At 48.5% G+C, this 18441-nt stretch overlaps 1 protein-coding gene across 4 annotated transcripts in view; it reads left to right on the forward strand.

Annotated features, from left to right (window-relative positions):
• The window catches only part of SH3PXD2A (SH3 and PX domains 2A), a 235484-nt gene that overhangs the window by 44867 nt on the left and 172176 nt on the right, over positions 1 to 18441 (forward strand). For 3 of the 4 annotated variants that reach the window (XM_030865530.2, XM_030865531.2, XM_030865520.2), the window contains exon 2: positions 8943 to 9023. In XM_030865530.2, coding sequence (XP_030721390.2) covers positions 8943 to 9023 — 81 coding nt within the window. Of the gene's footprint in view, positions 1 to 8942; positions 9024 to 18441 lie in introns of those variants that run through there. The other variant, XM_060286716.2, reaches the window with a different exon arrangement.

Below are 18441 nucleotides of genomic sequence, written 5' to 3' on the forward strand. Positions count from 1 at the left end.
CCTGTGGTCCTTCCTGAGCCTCACTTTTTGGCATCCCATCACTCCATCTTATACTGTTTCCCTACTTGGTTTGTCAGTGTGAGTCTGGCTGCCACAGCTGAGCTGTAAGGGCCTGGAGGTCGGGGACTTTGCCTCATCTTTAGAGTGGCACAAAACCAGGCACCAGGCAAGCACTCGCTCGACATTAGCTGGTTACTTCGTTCCTTCACTTACTTAGGGGACATTAAATGAGTGCGTCTTAGGTGTAAAGTGTCTTGCTGGGCGTTAGGATGCCATAATCTGCCTTCAGGGAGCTTGTGTTCTAATGGGGAGATGCAGGGTTAGATCACAAATCCTCACAACAGCCCCACAGTGAAGTAACCACGGTTATCCCCATCTTGCAGAGGAATAAATGGAGGCAACAGCAATATGGACACTTCCTCCAAACCCTCTTGCCTATGCATTGCCCTCAAAATTAACTAAACAATCGAGGCCCATGATTCATGCAAACGATGGCAGGCCCTGAGTGTGATGAGTACCGACCAAACACTCTTGAAGGTGTTTGATACAGTTTAAGAGCCTGCTGAGTATCCCCTCCTCCAAATCCCCTTAAAAGCCCTTTTTCCAAATGCAAATCAAAACCACAATGAGGTATCACTTCACACCTGTCAGAATGGCTATTATCAAAAAGACAACAAATAAGTGTTGTTGGCGAGGATGTGGAGAAACAGGAACACCTCATGCCTCGTTGGTGGGGAGGTAAATTGGTGCAGCCACTTTGGAAAGCAGTGTGGAGGTTCCTCAAAAAATTAAAAATAGAGCTACCATATGATCCAGCAATTCCACTTCTGGGTATTTATCTGAAGAAAACGAAAACAGTAATTAGAAAAGATACATGCACCCTTATGTTCATTGCAGCATTATTTACAATAGCCAAGATAGGGAAGCAACCTAAGTGCCTATCAACAGATGACTATCAACAGATGACTAGATAAAGAATATGTTTTAGGGCTTCCCTGGTGGCGCAGTGGTTGAGAGTCCACCTGCCGATGTAGGGGACACAGGTTCGTGCCCCGGTCCGGGAAGATCCCACATGCCGCGGAGCGGCTGGGCCCGTGAGCCATGGCCGTTGAGCCTGCGCGTCCGGAGCCTGTGCTCCACAATGGGAGAGGCCACAACAGTGAGAGGCCCGCGTACCGCAAAAAAAAAAAAAAACAAGAATATGTTTTATATATAAATACACACACACACACACATATAAAATGGAATGTTACTCAGCCATAAAGAGAATGAAAAAATATATGATATATAATATAAATAAATATATAATGTAAATTAATGTAATATATATGGGGTTTCCGTATGATGTTATGGAAAAACACGAACGAACCCTTTGGCCAACCCAGTATTTACTCAGCCATAAAGAGGATGAAAATGAAATCTTACCATTTGTGACAACATGGATGGACCTAGTGGGTATTATGCTAAGTGAAATAAGATGGAGAAAGACAAATACTGTATGATTTCACTTACATGTGGAATCTAAAAAACAAAACAATGAACAAACAACAGAAACAGAGTCATAGATACAGAAAACAAACAGGTGGTTGCCAGAGGGGAAGGGATGGGGGGAGGAGAAAAATAGGTGAGAGGGATTAAGAAGTACAAACTTTCAGCTGCAAAATAAATGAATCACAGGTATGAAATTACAGCATAGTAAATATAGTCAATAATTGTGTAATACCTTTGTATGCTGACAGATGGTAACTAGACTTATTGTGGTGATAATTTTGAAATGTGTAGAAATATCGAATCACTGTATTGTGTACCAGGAGGTAAAGCAGTGTTGTAGGTCAATTATACTTCATAAACAAACGAACTCATAGAAAAAGAGATCAGATTTCTGGTTACCAGAGGAGGGTAGGTGGAGGGGGAATTGGATGAAAGGTACAAATTCCCAGTTCTATGATAAATAAGTACTAGTGATATAATGTGCAACATGATAAATATAATTAACACAGCTGTACGTTTTATATGAAGGTTGTTAAGAGTAAATCCTAAGAGTTCTCATCACAAGGAAAAACATTTTCTATTTCTTTGATATTATATCCATATTACATGATGGATGTTCACTACACTTACTGTGGCAGTCATTTCATGATGTATCTAAGTCAAATCATTAGGCCGTACACCTTAAATTTATACCGTGTTGTATGTCAGTTATATCTCAATGAACCTGGAAGGAAAAAAGCTCTTTTCCCAGATGAGAACCATTTGACGCAGGCCTGCAGTGACGGCATCTGTGTTTGGAGGGGATTGGTGGATCGTGGTTCTGGGAGGAGCCTCCTGCTGGCCACACACCCTGTCTCTGGCCGAGCCTTTCTGAGGTTTGCTTCTGCTGCATTTGCTGTGACTGCTCCATAAACATGGGTCCAGAGCGAGCCTGAACAGGGTGCTCTGAGGTCTGAAAGGCTCCACCGCCTGGTCATTAACCCTGTAGTGGATCTGTGTGTCTGTGTGTGTGTGTGTGTGTGTGTGTGTGTGTGTGTGTGTGTGCTGGGGTGGAGGTTACCCCCCAAGTCCAGACTTCTAAGTGCTGCTTGTTCCCCAAATTTGCAATGTCACTACCCTTCCCACCCCAAGAACAATCACCCACCCCAGAGGAAATGTCAGAATTTTAAAGGACCACACCCCGAGGGTACTCAGAAACTTTATCCAGGTGGCCACAGGCCACTGAACTTAATTTTGCTGGTAGGGTTTTGGGTTGGCAAAGACCTTTGCACTGACCGGATGTATTTTATATTCTGCCCCTTGGCCACTGGGGATTTGCTTCTGGAGTGGGGGGCAGTCCCCAAGGGTTGCTGCTAGCGACTTCTTTGGTTCTTCAAACCCAATGGATTTTCACTCATGAGCCAGCCAGTCGTATTTCAGTGTGCCCAGCGGACTGGCAGGCCCAGGGCACCGCAGGGGGTCGGGGAACACAGCTGCTGCCCATGGGGAGACCTGGGAGGACATAGTGGCCCACGTGAAATAGACAGGGACACAGCACGTGTCCAGTGCTCGGTCATTCTGAGCCAACAATTAGAAAACAAAGGCAGATCTAATAACTGGCAAGTTGTGAAAAACAGACTGTGAGCACAAGAGATGGCCCCAGACCTGCTAGCCTGGTGGGCCCAGGTCAGATGATGAAATCTGGGGAGCTTTCAATTTGGGTGCGGCCAAGTGTTGTCAAGATGGGCCTTTGATACCGGGGCCCCTGCTGCTTATTGGGGGGGGGCAGTGGGCCCCGGCAGGGAGGAGAAGGGGCATCAGCCCAGCATTTGGTGGAGCTACTTGCTCCAGGAGCAGCAGCCCTGGGGTCCTCTGCCCTGCTGGGTGGTCTGCATCTTGAGGATCAGCCCGGCCTAATTTGGGACTCCCCTGCCCGTGATAGGACTTAGTACATGGGGCCCTTTGAATAGAAGGTTAGAGCCTATTGGTACCTTAGGGCTGCCATCATCTTCTTGGGGAAGAACGTGATGAACTTCTCCAGTAGGAAGCCAGAGAAGCGATCATGTCCCTAAATGTAAACTCCCCTTTACCGGCTGTTGGAATACGTTCATTCAGACTTCTGAACAGTCCATCTCAAACATTAAGCATCCCTCCATCTAGAAGATTTGGGAACGTTGAGGAGCTGGGTCCTGAGAAGATACCGTAACCTCAAGGGCCCTGGAAAGCACTGACAACCTGCCCAGGGGACAAGGTGCTGTGTCCTGGCCAGAACCATTCTGTATGCATTAGAAGGAGGTGCTCCTTTATCTGTGTGCCTGCAGCCTGGAGCCAGGGTGCACAGTTTGGGATGCAGAGGATAGGCTAGATTTCGACCCCTACTTGTCCCGGGCAGTCTTTGGACAGTGAGCAACTTACACAACTCTATGCGATGGCCCTAGTCCTAGCCAACTGGTCCCACCCTGTGTTGCTGGGAGCCGGTGAAGGAAGATTGTCACTGAGTTTCCATTTGGCCTGGGGCCAGGGGCAGCTGGCAGGGGTCCAGGGGAAAAAGGCCTCCTTAGTAAACTGAGCCACAGTGCCACAAAGATAGAGGATTTCCCCCACGGTCCCTAACTCCTTGTCTCTAACTGTACTTTTCATCAGTACAGGGAGCAATGGGTACTTACTGGCACTTTCTAACTAAACAGGGGCAGGTCCCAGGCCTTCTAGGAATGATTAGGCCGTAACTTTGGGTCATTAATTGGCCACAGCCCAGGTCTGATCATGGACCTCCCTCCATGGAAACTGGGCTGGGCTTCATTCTCAGTGCTCTGGCGCTGAGCTGCGGGTCTGATCTGCATCAAGGCCACTTCCTTGTTGAAAGGAGCAGGACTTGGAAGTCTCAGAAGCCTCAGACATTTCTGGGCCTAATGAGCTGAGCAGATGGGAGGCAGCCCAAGATGGCCTTGGAACGGGTGGGCTGGCGGGACCGAGGCGTCGTGGAGCTTCTGTACTTGTGTCTGTGGTGGAGACCCTCCTCGGAAGAGGGTGAGCCTGGCAGGTGAACTTGAGACTCTGGGGCTTCCTCTCTGGGGGAGGCTGGATGCAATTTCTAGATGCTTGCCATCTGCCTGAAGTGGCCAGAGATGGGGTAATAGAATCCATGAGTTTTTAAAATCCAGAAGGAAGGGAAACTCCACCCGGGAAACGTAACTCCAAGTACAGTGTGTGGAGGCAGGTGTTTAATTGCAAACCTTGCTTGGAACCAGCTGCTGGGTAACGTTATCTTGGTCACTCCTGCAGCCAGAGGAGAGTTTATCTGGGGCCCTGACGTAGCCCGGTAAACAGAGCTGGCTTTCTCCAGTGACCTCTGCCCTGTCCCCCTTGCCCTCCACCTGCTCTTTCTCTGCGTTTTATTGCTAGGGGCTCCAGCACAGCCAGCTCAGGGAGGCTTGGGAAACTCTGATTTGGGGATGGGGGAATGTGAGTCGGGCTGGAATTTTGTGTATCATTTGCTCATCTGGAGTGATCATCTAGGATGGTCAAGGTTTGGAAGAAAGCAGACAGGCGTACAGCCCAGATGAGGGAAAGGGGCCTGGAGGTTGCCCACAGATCCTCCGGGCTTACCTCCGGGGAAGTCTCTGACCGGTTCCTCAACTGAGGCTTTACACTGTTTTTCCAGGAGGGTAGGCTGGCGGTGGCGCTGGGAGGCTCTGGCAAATCGCAGAGGTTTGGGAGAACCAGGGGGTGGAGGCTCATTTCCCCACCCCCCAACCCCTACATGTAAGTCACCAGAGGCCTGTCTTCCTTGTGGGTTGAGGTCAAGTGTTAGATAGTGACAATGCCCTGTGACTCTTCAACTGTTTTCAGTAGTCAAGGAAGAAGGACTTTTCTAGGGCAGGTGTACGCTGGTCATGTGCTGATTAGTCCTAGACTAGGAATTAGGAGGTCTGGGTTCCTGTCCCAGCTCCACCACTAACGGGGTGAGCACACCTGCAATGAAACCAACGTAGTGGATCAGGCCCCATAGCCCTGAAGGCTGTGCCCATAGAATAGAGGAAGAGCCTGAGGGTCTGAGAGGCTGGGCTGAGGTCTCACAGCCGATGATAAGGAAGGTCCTAAGAGTGAAACCCGGGAGTGGCTGACTCCAGGCTCTGTGCCTTTTCCTTGGCAAATTTCCATCCTCGGTCCTAGGTTCCTCCTCTGCAAAAGGAGAGGCCTCCCAGCTGCCAGAGGCAGTGAGCCTGTGATTAATTCTCCCTGGGAGGTGAAGGGAAGCCCCTAATTACTAGGGAGGATGGAGCATGGGTCATGTTAAGCCCCAGTTAAGCCCTTCCTCTGGGTCCCACTTGGTTGGCCAGGGAGAAAGACTACTGTCTAATGGCCTGCGAGCGAGTGCAGGCTCTCTCCCGAGAGGGCCTGGTCACTTGGGGCCTCCCTACAGTGCATCTGCCTGGGCGGAGGTCAGGAAGGCAGCACCTGTCGTGCACAGCATCTGTGGGAAGGGGAGATGCAGGTGGGAGGGGAGATGTAGCTGGCAGGATTTGGGAGTCAAGGAGCTGGGGGTCAGCAGGGGGGATGGGGTGGGCTATAACCCCTGTGAGAAACCCCAGAGCATCCTGCCACAGTCGGTGAAGCCAGTTGTGTATGAGAGTTTCCTTTGTGTCTGTCTGGTTTTGTAGCATTCTTAACCGCTGACCTCTGTCTGGGCCAAGTTCTATCTCTTCTTGGTCTCAGGCTCTCAGAATTAGCCTTCCTCCCCCATGTTCCTCAAGGGTTGTACAGACTTTTCTGATTACCCAAAACTTTATTTTAAAAAATGCCATTCAGTCCTCATCAAGTAGTTTGATTAAATATCCCCACTCCTGAATTTACATATAGGGAGACAGTCCAGTGTGGTTAAGAGCATAGGGATTAGACTCAGTTGGACCTAGGTTCAATCCTTTGCTCTGTATTTTCCTAGCTGTGTGACCTTGGGCAAGTTATTTGGCTTCTCTGAACCTCATCTTCCTCTTGTGCAAAATGGGGATCACAATGGTAGCTACCTCTTGGGCTGAAGATTAAACGAGCTAATGCATATGAGTGCTTTACACTGCTGGCACATAGTAACCATTACCTAAATGGTTGCTACAATTTATTGTGTGAGTTATATGTTTGTATATGTATAAAGCAAAGCATATCCCTATATATTTATTTATGTCAGTTTATTTTGGGCTTGTGAGGGTAGGGATGGCCTTTTCATTTTATGGTCTTTCTTAATTGGGATCACATAAAACATGTCATATCATAAATACCCCATTTCAGGGTGGCAACACTCAGCTGTATTTGCTTTGCTCTATGGCGCTCTCCTTGGGTGTGTTTCAGAACAAACACTCCACACGGCACGAGGCTGACTCTGTGACTTAGAGATCGGAGGGGAGAAGGGACTAGATTCAGAGCTCATTTCTTTGGCTGTTAACTGAGCAGCCAAACATAAAGCCTCATACTCCTGTGTGCAGAACTCTTGCTATGAAGTAAATGTTCGTGCCTTCCCCCTCCCCTCCCCTCAAGTCCACATGTTGAAGCCTAGATCCCCAGTATGATGGTGTCTGAGGTGGGGCCTTTGGGAAGTAATTAGGTTCAGGTGAGGTCACAAGGATGGAGCCCCAATGATGGGATTAGTGCCCTTATAAGAAGAGGAAGGGACTAGAGCTCACTCTGTCTTCAGCATGTGAAGACACAACAGAAGTCAGCCATCTGCAAGCCAGGAGGAAGGTTCTACCAGGAACCTTGATCTGGGACTTCCAGCTTCCATGACTGTGGGAAATAAATGTTGTTGTCTAAGTCACCCATCTATGGAATTATGTTTTAGCAGCCCGAGCAGACCAAGAGAGCCCTGCTCCAGGCATGTGGTGAAGTCAGCCAATCTGATGCCAAGGTTTCCAAATGCTCCTTCTCTTTGCTAATGTTCCCTCCTTCTCACAGTGGCTGTGACCCTGACCTCTCTGGCCACTTTGTTCTTCTCTCTGATGGAGTCCCCTCAGACCTCCTGAATCAGAATCGCTAGGCAGAATCCTGGGAATATGGGTTTTTAGGGAGGTCTGCAGGTGATTCTGGTGGACGGGGCATCCTGGCAGGGGAACCAGTGCTGTGACCTACAGCAGCTCATTCTCCTCTGAGGGAGGAAGCAGGTGGAGGTCTCGCCCACGTCTTAACCCTGGGTCTCCCTCCCTTAACGCTGTGCTTGGAGACATCACAACAGGCACTGTGGGGAAGTTCAGCGGAGTAGCCCTGAGGTTGTGTGAGGGGACCCTCCCTCTAACTGAAGCCTCTCCCAGGAAGGCGTGTCTTTGGTGTGAGTTCAGATAAGAGGGACAGAAATGGTGGGAAAAATAGGACAGATTGTGTGGGCCTGCGACTTTCTCTCCTTCTCCAGTTTGGAGTCCCACCCACCTCCTGGGCTAGGTGAGCCTTCCAGAGTGGCCTGAGGCAGTAGTCCAGAGCCTGATTGAGCACTGGGAACTGGGGTGACATTGGGAATGGGGTCCTGAAATGCCTTCATTTCAGAAAAGTTTACAAATCTTCCATGTGCTAATTTCTCTCCTGTAAATCTACCTCTCATCCAGAGGGTCAGTTTGGTTGTTCAATGGAGCAGAATGGTTTCTGAGCACCCACTCAGTGCCAGACGCAGAGCTAAGACTTAGGGATACTGGGATGAACCACACATCTCTGAAATGCTTACAGTCTCCTGAAGTGGGTTCAGAGTGTGTTCTGAGGATCAACTGTGGCAGAATGACCTGGAATGGGTTTTTTAAAACAGAGATGCCCAATTTCAACAAATGTACCACTCTGGTGAGGGATGTTAGTAATGGGAGAGGCTGTGCATGTGTGGGGGTGGGGATATATAGGAAACCTCTGTACCTTCTGCTCAGTTTTTCTATGAAAATAAAACTGCTCTATAAAAATCGTTAAAAAGAATAAAATGTAGATGCCTGATCCTCTAAAACCCAGGTCTACTTATGCAGAATTTCAGAGGGTGGGGTCCTGACATCTGCAATTTTGGAAGGCCCTTTGCAGAATCTCATTCACCGTAAAGTTTGAGAACCAGTGGAAATAAGCTACTTAAAATTTTAAACAACTCCAAATTTATGTTCATTGTATAAAATACACATAAACAAGAAGAAGAAAATTAAAACCACTTGTAACCCTACCCTCCTAAGATAATCATCCTTAGCATTTTATTGAATACCCTTCTAGGGTGTGTGTGTGTGTGTGTGTGTGTGTGTGTGTGTGTGTGTGTGTGTGTGTGTGTGTGTGTGTGTGTGTGTGTGTGTGTATTTAGACACATGTGTAGCATCCATGTGTACCTGACACTGTGCTAAAGCCCTGGGGACAAAGATGAGAAAAAGGATGGTCCTGGCCTGGAACACCCACAGTCATGTTAAACGATGCCTGGCACAGCTTGAGGCCCTGCTTTAGTCACCCACTCACCTGCTCTTATCTTTTCCCCACAGGTATACATCATTAACGTGACCTGGTCCGACTCCACGTCCCAGACCATCTACCGGAGGTACAGCAAGTTCTTTGACCTGCAGGTGAGTGGGTCTGAGCTCAGATGGTGCCTGGTTCCACACGAAGTGGCCTGAGTGTCTGGTGGGTTGGCCTCTCTCACGTCCTCAGTCATCCAGAGAATCCCCTTCCCAAGCTCTCAGGGTCAGAGTCTAGGCAGAGCAGAGGGACAGAAGAGGGAACCTCGGCGCTCAAGCTGGGTTGGGCTCAGTCCTGGATGATGCAGGCAGATACCTGGGGCTTCGCTGGCTTCCTCAGATGGTCTTAACAGTCATGCTTTGTCACCCTCCTTCGTCTGGAGGGTGGTAAACCAGGGCGGAAAGGCGGGAGGTTGGCCATGGGTGCTGTGTACTTGAGCAGACATGTGTCTGTAAACATCCAGGGTGAGACACAAGCCACCATATCATTGCAGGCAAAGAAAAGCAAACACACAGAAAAGACTGAAACAGAAAATAAGCTGTTTCTTGAACTACAGACACAAATGCGGCATACCACTGTGTCTGTGTAACCAAATAAGGCTCTTATCTCCCTGTTTGTACAAGTGTATGATATGTGTGTCTCTCTAACATACCCAGGCATGTCACACAGGGGGATGGTAGCATGGATCCACAATTCCATTGTAGACACCTCCCTTGAGGCCAGCTAATTTGATTAGGCCTCTTTAGGTTACAAGTAATAGTTTTACACTCATACTGGCTTAGACAAAAAGGAGACTTGGTTGGAAGGATATACCAGGGAAGCTTATGCAGTCAACCAGATGGTGGAAAGGGGAGAGAGGCAGTGGCTTCAGGAACACCTGAAACCAAGGCTGCTCTCCCTCTGTCTTGTCTTGGCTTCTCTCTGGGTACTGTCATCAGTAGTTCAGCTGTCAGTAGCTCCCAAATTTCATATCTTATGGTTCCCAACAGCAGAGAGACTGACTGTCTCCCAGTTCCAAACTGAAAAATCCCAGGCAAGACTCTGATTGGCCTGACTTGGGTCAGGTGCCCTCTCTGCACTAATCACTATGGTCTAGGGTAGACAGACATGAACACAGACATGGCCACTAGGGGACCCACCCCTGTTTATCAGAGGCAGGCACCAGACAAGGCAGAATCATTGAGAGTTGGGCAGCAACCCTTCCTATATCAGGAAGGGAAAGCTGAGAGGTTCTAGATTCTTCCTTAGGGCTATGAGCCTGGTTTAGGCCTATAAAAACACAAAGAAGAGACATCCACTGCTGGCCCTCACAACCAAGGTCCACTCCTTCCTTTGCAGGCCTCTGGTGGTGAGTCATCTTGGAGAGGCCAGGCTTGCATGTTTGCCTCCAAGTACCTGACTTTATCCCACTGTCATTATGGCTCTGTCTATGAGATGAGCCAAAGGTGAGCCAGCTCCCTGCATTACAAATCCTCTCTTAATCGCTAACAATATGGGGTTGAAAGCCACACCTTAAGCTCCTGCCTTCTTCCTCTTCCCTCATCAACTCCTGTCCAGTCTCCTCGTGTCCTTCCGGCATAAACTGTTGGGATTTGCTGATACCCCATCAATGGGTGTAGTGTGCTGGACAGGAAATGATCACTTAGTTGGGGAGAGGGAACCCTGAAAGGACTCATTGATGAGCCAGAGGGAAACTCTCAAATCAGAACTTTTCTCCCCCCTCTTTCCTGTTCTATTCCCCTACCCCCTCCCTAGTTACAGAATCTCACAGAAAAGGAATGCTGCTCCCCCCACTTCTCCCTTGCCTGGAGGGCTCATTTCCTGTGTGTTGAGAGGGGACACACGGCATGAGGCAGCTTGTACGATGCGCTGGCCCTAGTCATGAGCATGGCCAGGCCTGTCCATGTGGGTCATTGTTACCCTGTAGATGCAGTTTGGAAAGGGGTTGGGATGGTTCTTTGGAATTTAACCTTTCAACCAAGCATTTTGGGAACCCATTTTTCAGAACTTGACATGATGACTTGTAATGGCCTTCATTTTAGAAAGCCTTTCTTATTTATCAGGATCTCTGATTTTAATATGGCGTTCCTATAGAGGAAGAATAAATGGCATTGCTAATTCCGTCTCTGGTCACTGGTGGCTCTCAGAACTCAGCTTGGAGCTTAGGCACTGGGGACACATTGCCTGGGACCAGTTACTGGCTCTGTCACTCTGTAACTCCAGAGAGGTTCCTTCCTTAGCTTCTCCATCTTCTCATCTGTAGAATGAAGGTTCACATGGTACCCACCCAGTAGGGTTGTTGTGAGGAGGAAATGAGCAAATCCATGTTTTCCCCGGCACATGGTTGTCTAGTGAGTTACTTGGTGTTAACAGGTGACAAGGATGATGGGCTGCCTGGCTGAAGGGTCTGGGCACTTAGTACCTCCTGTCATGGTGTTGCTTTCTCGTTTTCATCCCTTGGCTTCACTCTGCTGAGTTGCCGCTCAGTGCCAGGGCTGTGTCAGAGCGTACACAGTCCCACAGGCTGTCTCTGGAGCTTGCCACTGGGACAGGACCGAGTGAGTTGGGAGGAGGGGTGTGAGCCGTAGAGCGCTATTCTCAGAATCCTTTTGCTCCTCCCCTTTTGGGCTGAGGCCCACCCTGGAACCCTGGAAGTACTGCGCCGACTAAGCCAGCCCAGGGAAAGCTGCCTAACTGGCTTTACTAACTCATGGTTCTGGGCTTTCTGGGGACTGTAGACTTTTCTTTAGTATAAGTATATCCCATATATTGCAGGAGATATACTAAAAAGTTATTCATTGGGACTTCCTTGGCGGTCCAGTGGTTAAGAATCTGCGCTTCCACTGCAGGGAGCACAGGTTTGATCCCTGGTCAGGGGAACTAAGATCCCGTATGCCATATGGTGCAGCCAAAAAAAGTTTTTTTGAAGCTATTCATTGTTTATTTGAAATTCCTGTTTTATCCTTTGTCCTGTATTTTTCACTTGCTAAATCTGGCAGCCTTAGCCTGGCTGTGCATGGCAAGGGTGGAAGTATAAAGATGAGGAAACTAGGCTGGCTCGTGGTAAGAGTGGATTGGCCTTTGCCAAGGCCTCCACCACATTTGCACTTTTGCAGGGCAGAAGTGGCACAGGCGGAGGGACACTCATTTGAGAAGGACAAGGTCCCTTCCTTCTAGGAGTCTGTATCTAGTGGGGAAATAGACTTTTAAGCAATTTAGTCCACTGTAGATGAAATAAATACTAGATTGAGGTACAAGTAACATGCCAGGGGATGAAGAGGAAGGAAAGAGCATCCTTCTTGGGAGGGGGCAACTAAGAAGATGCCCATATATTTAATTAATTAATTTATTTATTTTTATTTATTTTTGGCTGCACTGGATCTTTGTTGCTGCGCACAGACTTTCTCTAGTTATGGCGAGCGGGGGCTCCTCTTCGTTGCGGTGCGCGGGCTTCTCATTGCGGTGGCTTCTCTTGTCGCGGAGCACGGGCTCTAGGCACACGGGCTCAGTAGTTGTGGCACGCGGGCTCTAGAGCGCAGGCTCAGTAGTTGTGAGGCACGGGCTTAGTTGCTCCGCGGCATGTGGGATCTTCCTGGACCAGGGCTCCAACCTGTGTCCCCTGCCTTGGCAGGTGTATTCTTAACCACTGCGCCACCAGGGGAGCCCTGCCCATATGGTTTTGATTGGTGACAGTGGCCTAGAGTGATATAGCCACCACCCCCACTCCAGTTTGAGGGGATTTGGTTGCTTTTTGAGATTTATAGTTATCGAGGTAAAGTATGTCCCTAACTTATTTCTTAGTTTGTTCGTTCATTTATGCGTACTTGTCTGCCTCCTCTCCATCTGTCCATCCATCTGTCCATCTGCCCATCTATCCATCCATCCATCTATCCATCTATCCCAACCTATTCAGTCTTAAGTGCCTGCCTTCTGTGTCCCAGGAAGGATGCCAGGCTCTGGGTGGGGATTTATTGGTGAGCAAAAGCAGATCTGGTTACTGCTTTTATGGGACTTACAGCTTAATGAGGAAAGACAGATTTTAGTTTAAAAATGTATATACATATTATTTTATATGATTCCAAATGCTACAGAGAGAAGCACCATAGACATATTTTAGGGAAACCTTATACTCTGGTATCAGAGCAGACTTCCCTGAAGAAGTAAGTTTATCTGACAGACCAATGAGTTATTTTCTTTTATTTTGGGGGCTCAGGGTTTCTTTTATGCATCTTTCCAGACAAGCAAGAATGTACATATACAATTCTAATAACCCGCTTGGTCATCCACGCCCCCCTGAAATCCTTCCAAGGGCACTAGGATAAGACCCTCTACTCTGCCCAAAACCTTCTTCTCTTCCCATGTTTCTTTCTTGAGCCTTCAGCCCCAGTGGTTCTGCCACCTTCTCACTCAAGGGCCTGTGAACCCAGCCCCTCTTCCCACCCACTGGGAAGCACCAGGTATGGAACCTTTAGACTTGTGCTGTCCAATGCAGTAAGCCACCAGCCACATGCGGCTAGTTACGTGTAAATTTAAGTTAATTTAAAAACTTAAAGATCAAATTTTAAAAATTCAATTAAGTTCATTTAATTTTTTTTAAATGAAATGAAATTTAGTTTCTTCGTCATACTTGCTGCATTGCAGGTGCCCAAGAGCCGCAGTGGCTAATGGCTACATACCGAGCAGATACAGAACATTTCTACCATCACAGGAAGTTCTGTTGGACTGTGCTGCCTCTGACCATTGGGGACACACAGCAGGCTCGATCTGGCTTTACGCCCACCCCAGTGTGCTCTGCCACCTCCCAGGCCCTCCCCAGTTGTCCTCTAACATCTTCCAGGGCCCCTGCGGCAGGAGGGGGACTGTATTCCACCGTGATTTGCCCCATCCATAGAGCAATTCAAATTCAACAGCTCTTCCAAACACCTCTTCTGGAAACCAGGTCAGTTACTAGAAAGGGCTCCTAAGGGCATTTCAGATGTCAAGCTGGGGACAGGGAAAGGAGAGGCTCTAGGTCTCCAAGTGGAAATTGGTTTCTTCTAAAAATAATCCACCACTCAGCCCTATCTGACCACGAAAGGGACCTGTCCCAGAGGGAGCTGGCAGGGACAAGGCCTGATATTGAGGCCTGTTTAGTTATAAAGAGTTTGGATTACTTGGAGGTGGAGTTAAGGGGAGAGGGAGCAGGGAAAAGGACCGCAGATGCTCTTAAGCTGCCTTCTCTTTGGTGCTGGACCACGTTTCCAGCCTCTGTAAATTTCCTTGCACAGCTCCTTCACTGTTAAGTGTCTCCCCCAAGACCTCGCCCCACCAAGGAAGGACCGGAAGGCTCTCTGAAGCTCCGGCTCCATCAAAGGTTGTTTCACAGTCTGACCTACAAGGCGCTGGGATGCAGTAATTGCTCTGCAAACGTTGGCTCCATAGTGCTGCTGGCCCTTTAGTCTGAACTCTGGCCAGTGAGTGCACAGGGTCAATATTTGATCAGAGCTGGGAGAGGCCCTTTAGCCTCCCCCATGCTGCTTGGGAGATAGAGTTAAGAAGGCTGTTCAGGTTTGCTCATTTGTTCTAAAGGGCTTAACCTATTATGAAGAGCTTTTATCTCTCTTTCTTATTCATCTCTCCAGCGTCTCCACCCACTTACCCACCCAGGGTCACACTCACTTTTCAGCTCTCAAATAGCCAGGCTTATGATGGGTGAACAAAACTATAATCTGCAAATTGTTACTAACCAACCTTAGGAGGGATGTGTATGTGTGTGTGGGCGTGTTCTGATGTAATATAGGGAGAGTTACAGGATCACAGCATTTTTATAATTAGAAGAGCTCTACCCCCCAGTCCCTCATTGCAGGTAAACATCTGTGTTCATTTTTCTATTCCTTAAATTTATGTGAGCTTTAGTTTGGTTTGATGTCCAGAGCAGGCCTCAGCTCAGGTCAAACTGGGGTGATCCTGGTGTGTGCAGGGATCAACCTGAGAGTAGAAGAGGGGTCTGGGGGAGGTGTCTTCCCTGCAGGCTCTGTCTTTTAATCATCAAGGCAAGCTCTGTGTTGTTTGAGATCATTGACCCTAGACTAAAGCCTGGGGGAGGTAACTTGCCACGTTCTAAGAACAGTTTTGTACCAAGGATTCCAGAGAGTCCCAGCACATGGTGTGGCAGTTCTAGTGCCAGCAGTGCGATAAGCTGAGGGTCATTGTGATTGCTCGCATGCCCTGGACAGACAAGAGCATTGGCCTTGACTGAGGTCAGTCCCCAGTCCCAGGAAGCCTCCTATTGTTTGCCGTGGCAAAAATGGGAAACATAGGGGATGGCTAAGTAAGCTGTTGTCTCATACCACTTTGTACAACAGTCAAAACCATAGAGACTGATCGGTCCCATGGATGGAGCTCTAAGAAATGTTAATGAATGCCCAGTGCGAGTTTCAAAACATTGTATCATAGCAATTATGCAAAAACAACAAGATACATCTTGTATAAGTACATGCACAGCATAAGTACGCAATTATTTTTAAAAGGTCTGGAAGGATACACTCCAAATTGGTAAAAGAGTTATCTCTGGAAGAGGGCTGGGGACATGGATGGGAGGGAGGGCTTGGTCAAAAGGGAACCTTAGCCTTATTTGTAATGTCTTACTTTTTTTAAAAAGGAGAATGTAGTCATGTATTACTTACAACATTTATATATAATAATTAAAAGATACCTGTGGGAGGAGGTGGGAAAAGTGGGAGGTCTAAAATAAACTGTGTTCCTCCCGGTCATTACAGTATAATGGGACAGAAAACACACAGGTTAAAAAAATAGACATTAATAACATATCTAACAAGAGAAAGAAAATGAAAATGATTATTAAAATCACATTACCTCATATTTCCTGAATCACCATTCTAGATCATTCCTATGGAATGTAACTGGTTAGAATCCATTACAGCAAACCCCAGGGACCTGTCCAAATTATCTTGTCAAACTGGAATCTTGTATTCCAGTATTGCCTACAACACATGAACTGTGTATTGGGCCAAGAAGCACTTGGGTGGCAGTTCTCGTGTCATGATGAACCACGCTGAGAGCTTCTTGGATGTGGAGTGCAGTGGTTAAGGGCAGGTACTCCAGGGTCAGGATGGTTGGATTCCAAGACCAGCTCCAGCACTTACTAGCTGTATATAACCTTTGGTGAGTTCTTTAACCTCTCTGTACCTCGGTTTTCTCATCTGTGTAATGGGGATAATAAAAATACCTGCCTCATGGGGTGATAGTAAGAATGAAATGAGACAATCCATGTAAAGAAAGCCCTGAGAATAGTGACTGGTGTGGAGTCCCTAGACAGGGAAGCTGAGAACTCACCAGTTAGGTCCTCAGAAACTTAACTTCAAGAGAAAATAGCTGGACATCCCTACTCCAGCTGGAGGCCGAGGTTTCTTCCTGTGCCCCATCTATACAGACTTCACTTTCACCACATAGCTCTGCCTGTAGGTGGGAGAGGCAGGTGGTGGTGGTTAGGTCTTCCCAGATAAACTGTTTCACCTCCGAAGTGTAATTACCAATCCACCATCCTCTGTTAGGAAAACACTGCTGTTCAGAAAGTTGCTATTTGTCGACAGTTTTTCCTTGCTCTTGGAAAGAGGCATCTTTCAGATTCCTGATGGAACACAGGGGGATTCCAGGGGAGCCCTGTGGGGATTCCAGTAGCTCCTGGGAATTCTGTGGCTGGCTTCCCCTCCCCCGGGAGCTGGCTCTGCCTCAGCTGCTCCCTTTCATCTGGCCCCACGGCCTGAGGGTGAACTCCAGTTTCCTCTCTGTCTACTGATTTCCCCTCTGGCAGGTTCTGCCTAGCGGAGGGGAGAGGGCCGTAGGGTGTCTGTTCTCCAGGAAGTGTTGGGTGGGGAAGGCCTGGGGAAATGGTACCTCCAGGCCGGCTCAGGTTGGAAAGCTGTTCACTGAGTTGGAATCCTGGGTTGCTCGGTGCCCAGCTAGCGTGCACTTGAAGGTGGGTTTATTTTTTTTCCACTCCAAGCAGATGAAGTTTGCAGTTTGTACAGTGACTCCTTCTTGTGCAGTTTCCCCAGCCCCACGGGTTTAGGAATGACCTTGTACATGAGGGGTCTTGCAGGTCCAGAATAGATGGAGAGAGGTGACCATGGGCATCGTACATGGGGCAGGGTGTCCACACGTCCGTGCCAGATGCATACGGTGGCAGGGTCTGCTGTCAGCCATCCCCACCGTCTGCCCCGGCAGAGCTTAAGGATGCAAAGAGAGGAGAGGAGCTTGTCCGACGGTCTGAAGCAGCCAGAGCTGTGGGATCCTTGTCATGCTGCAGGTGCACTTGGGAAATTAATCTTTTCCTATACAGATGAGTACCTGGTCTGTGAGCACCTGTCTTGGTACCTGCGTGCATTTGGTGCATGTGGTCTTCCTGGCAAATGGTCTGTAGGTGGTCCTGGCACACATCTCCCAAGGAGTTCCTCAGGGACCAAGCCGTGTCTGACGAGACCCTCACTTGTGACCGCCAGGAAGTCAGGAGCCATCTCTGCCTTTTTCTGTTCTCTCATCCTCCCTCAGGGGCAAGGTGGGATTGTCACACAGTGGGGGAAGCCCCTTTGTAGACATTGGGGAAGATTGTAAGAAAAGCTGGAATGTCCTCTGGGTAGTAAACCTTGGCACTATTCTTTGGCTCTAAGCTTCTGGGTGAAGTCTCGTGGGTGTGGGCACTGGGGACTTAGGGAGCTGCCTGCTCCCCCAGTAACTGTCCTGCAGGGCGGACGAGAACACATCTTTCAGGGAGAGAAATCAGCTGTGTGCAAATATCTCAACATGGGAGGTACATGCTTGCCGACCAGCATTAACCAGATCTGCTGGCGAACTGGGGTGGAATTGAGTTTCATGACCAGAAGGCCCTTAGAAATCATCTATCAGGATGATAACATATCTGGCACTCATGCTGCCACTTTCTGGTCTTGTGTCCACAGCAGGCATCACTAATTGATCACAGCACATTCCCATCCGGTGCCCGTGGCTGACACTGTTCCATGGGTCCTGAGCCCATACATGGTCTCAGAGTCTTTCTGAAAAAACAAACCCAGATATCTTCAGGAAGACATTACCTATCAATTGGCAATGGTACCTTGAGATGAAATTTATTGGCCACCCTCTGATGTAGTCCATTTCCTTTATTTGACAGATGAGGAAATGAGGCCCTAAGAGGGGAAGTGACTCGTCTACATTACAGGGCCAGCAAGTGACAGCAGGACTAGAGCTCAGGCGCTCTAGGTTTAGTTTATTCCAATCTGGAATTCTAGCCTCCCCTCCAGAAGTCTTCTTTCTGTTTTTGGTTGAGGAGGGCAGGAAGCCCCTGTTGCATCACCAGGAGAGCTCCTGGGGGGAGGGGGCAGTCATTGACCCTTCCTGGAGAGAAGATGCCTGTGCAGAGCAGAAGACTTCTCTCCGCCTCCCAGAAAGTTCTGCCCAGCTGCTGCCTGGAGCTCAGCCCAAGCGTCCTGCCTACCACTGCCCACTTCTCTCATTGGGTAATAAATC

This window comes from Globicephala melas, chromosome 16 (genome assembly GCF_963455315.2).
Source record: "Globicephala melas chromosome 16, mGloMel1.2, whole genome shotgun sequence".
Lineage (NCBI taxonomy): Eukaryota > Metazoa > Chordata > Mammalia > Artiodactyla > Delphinidae > Globicephala > Globicephala melas.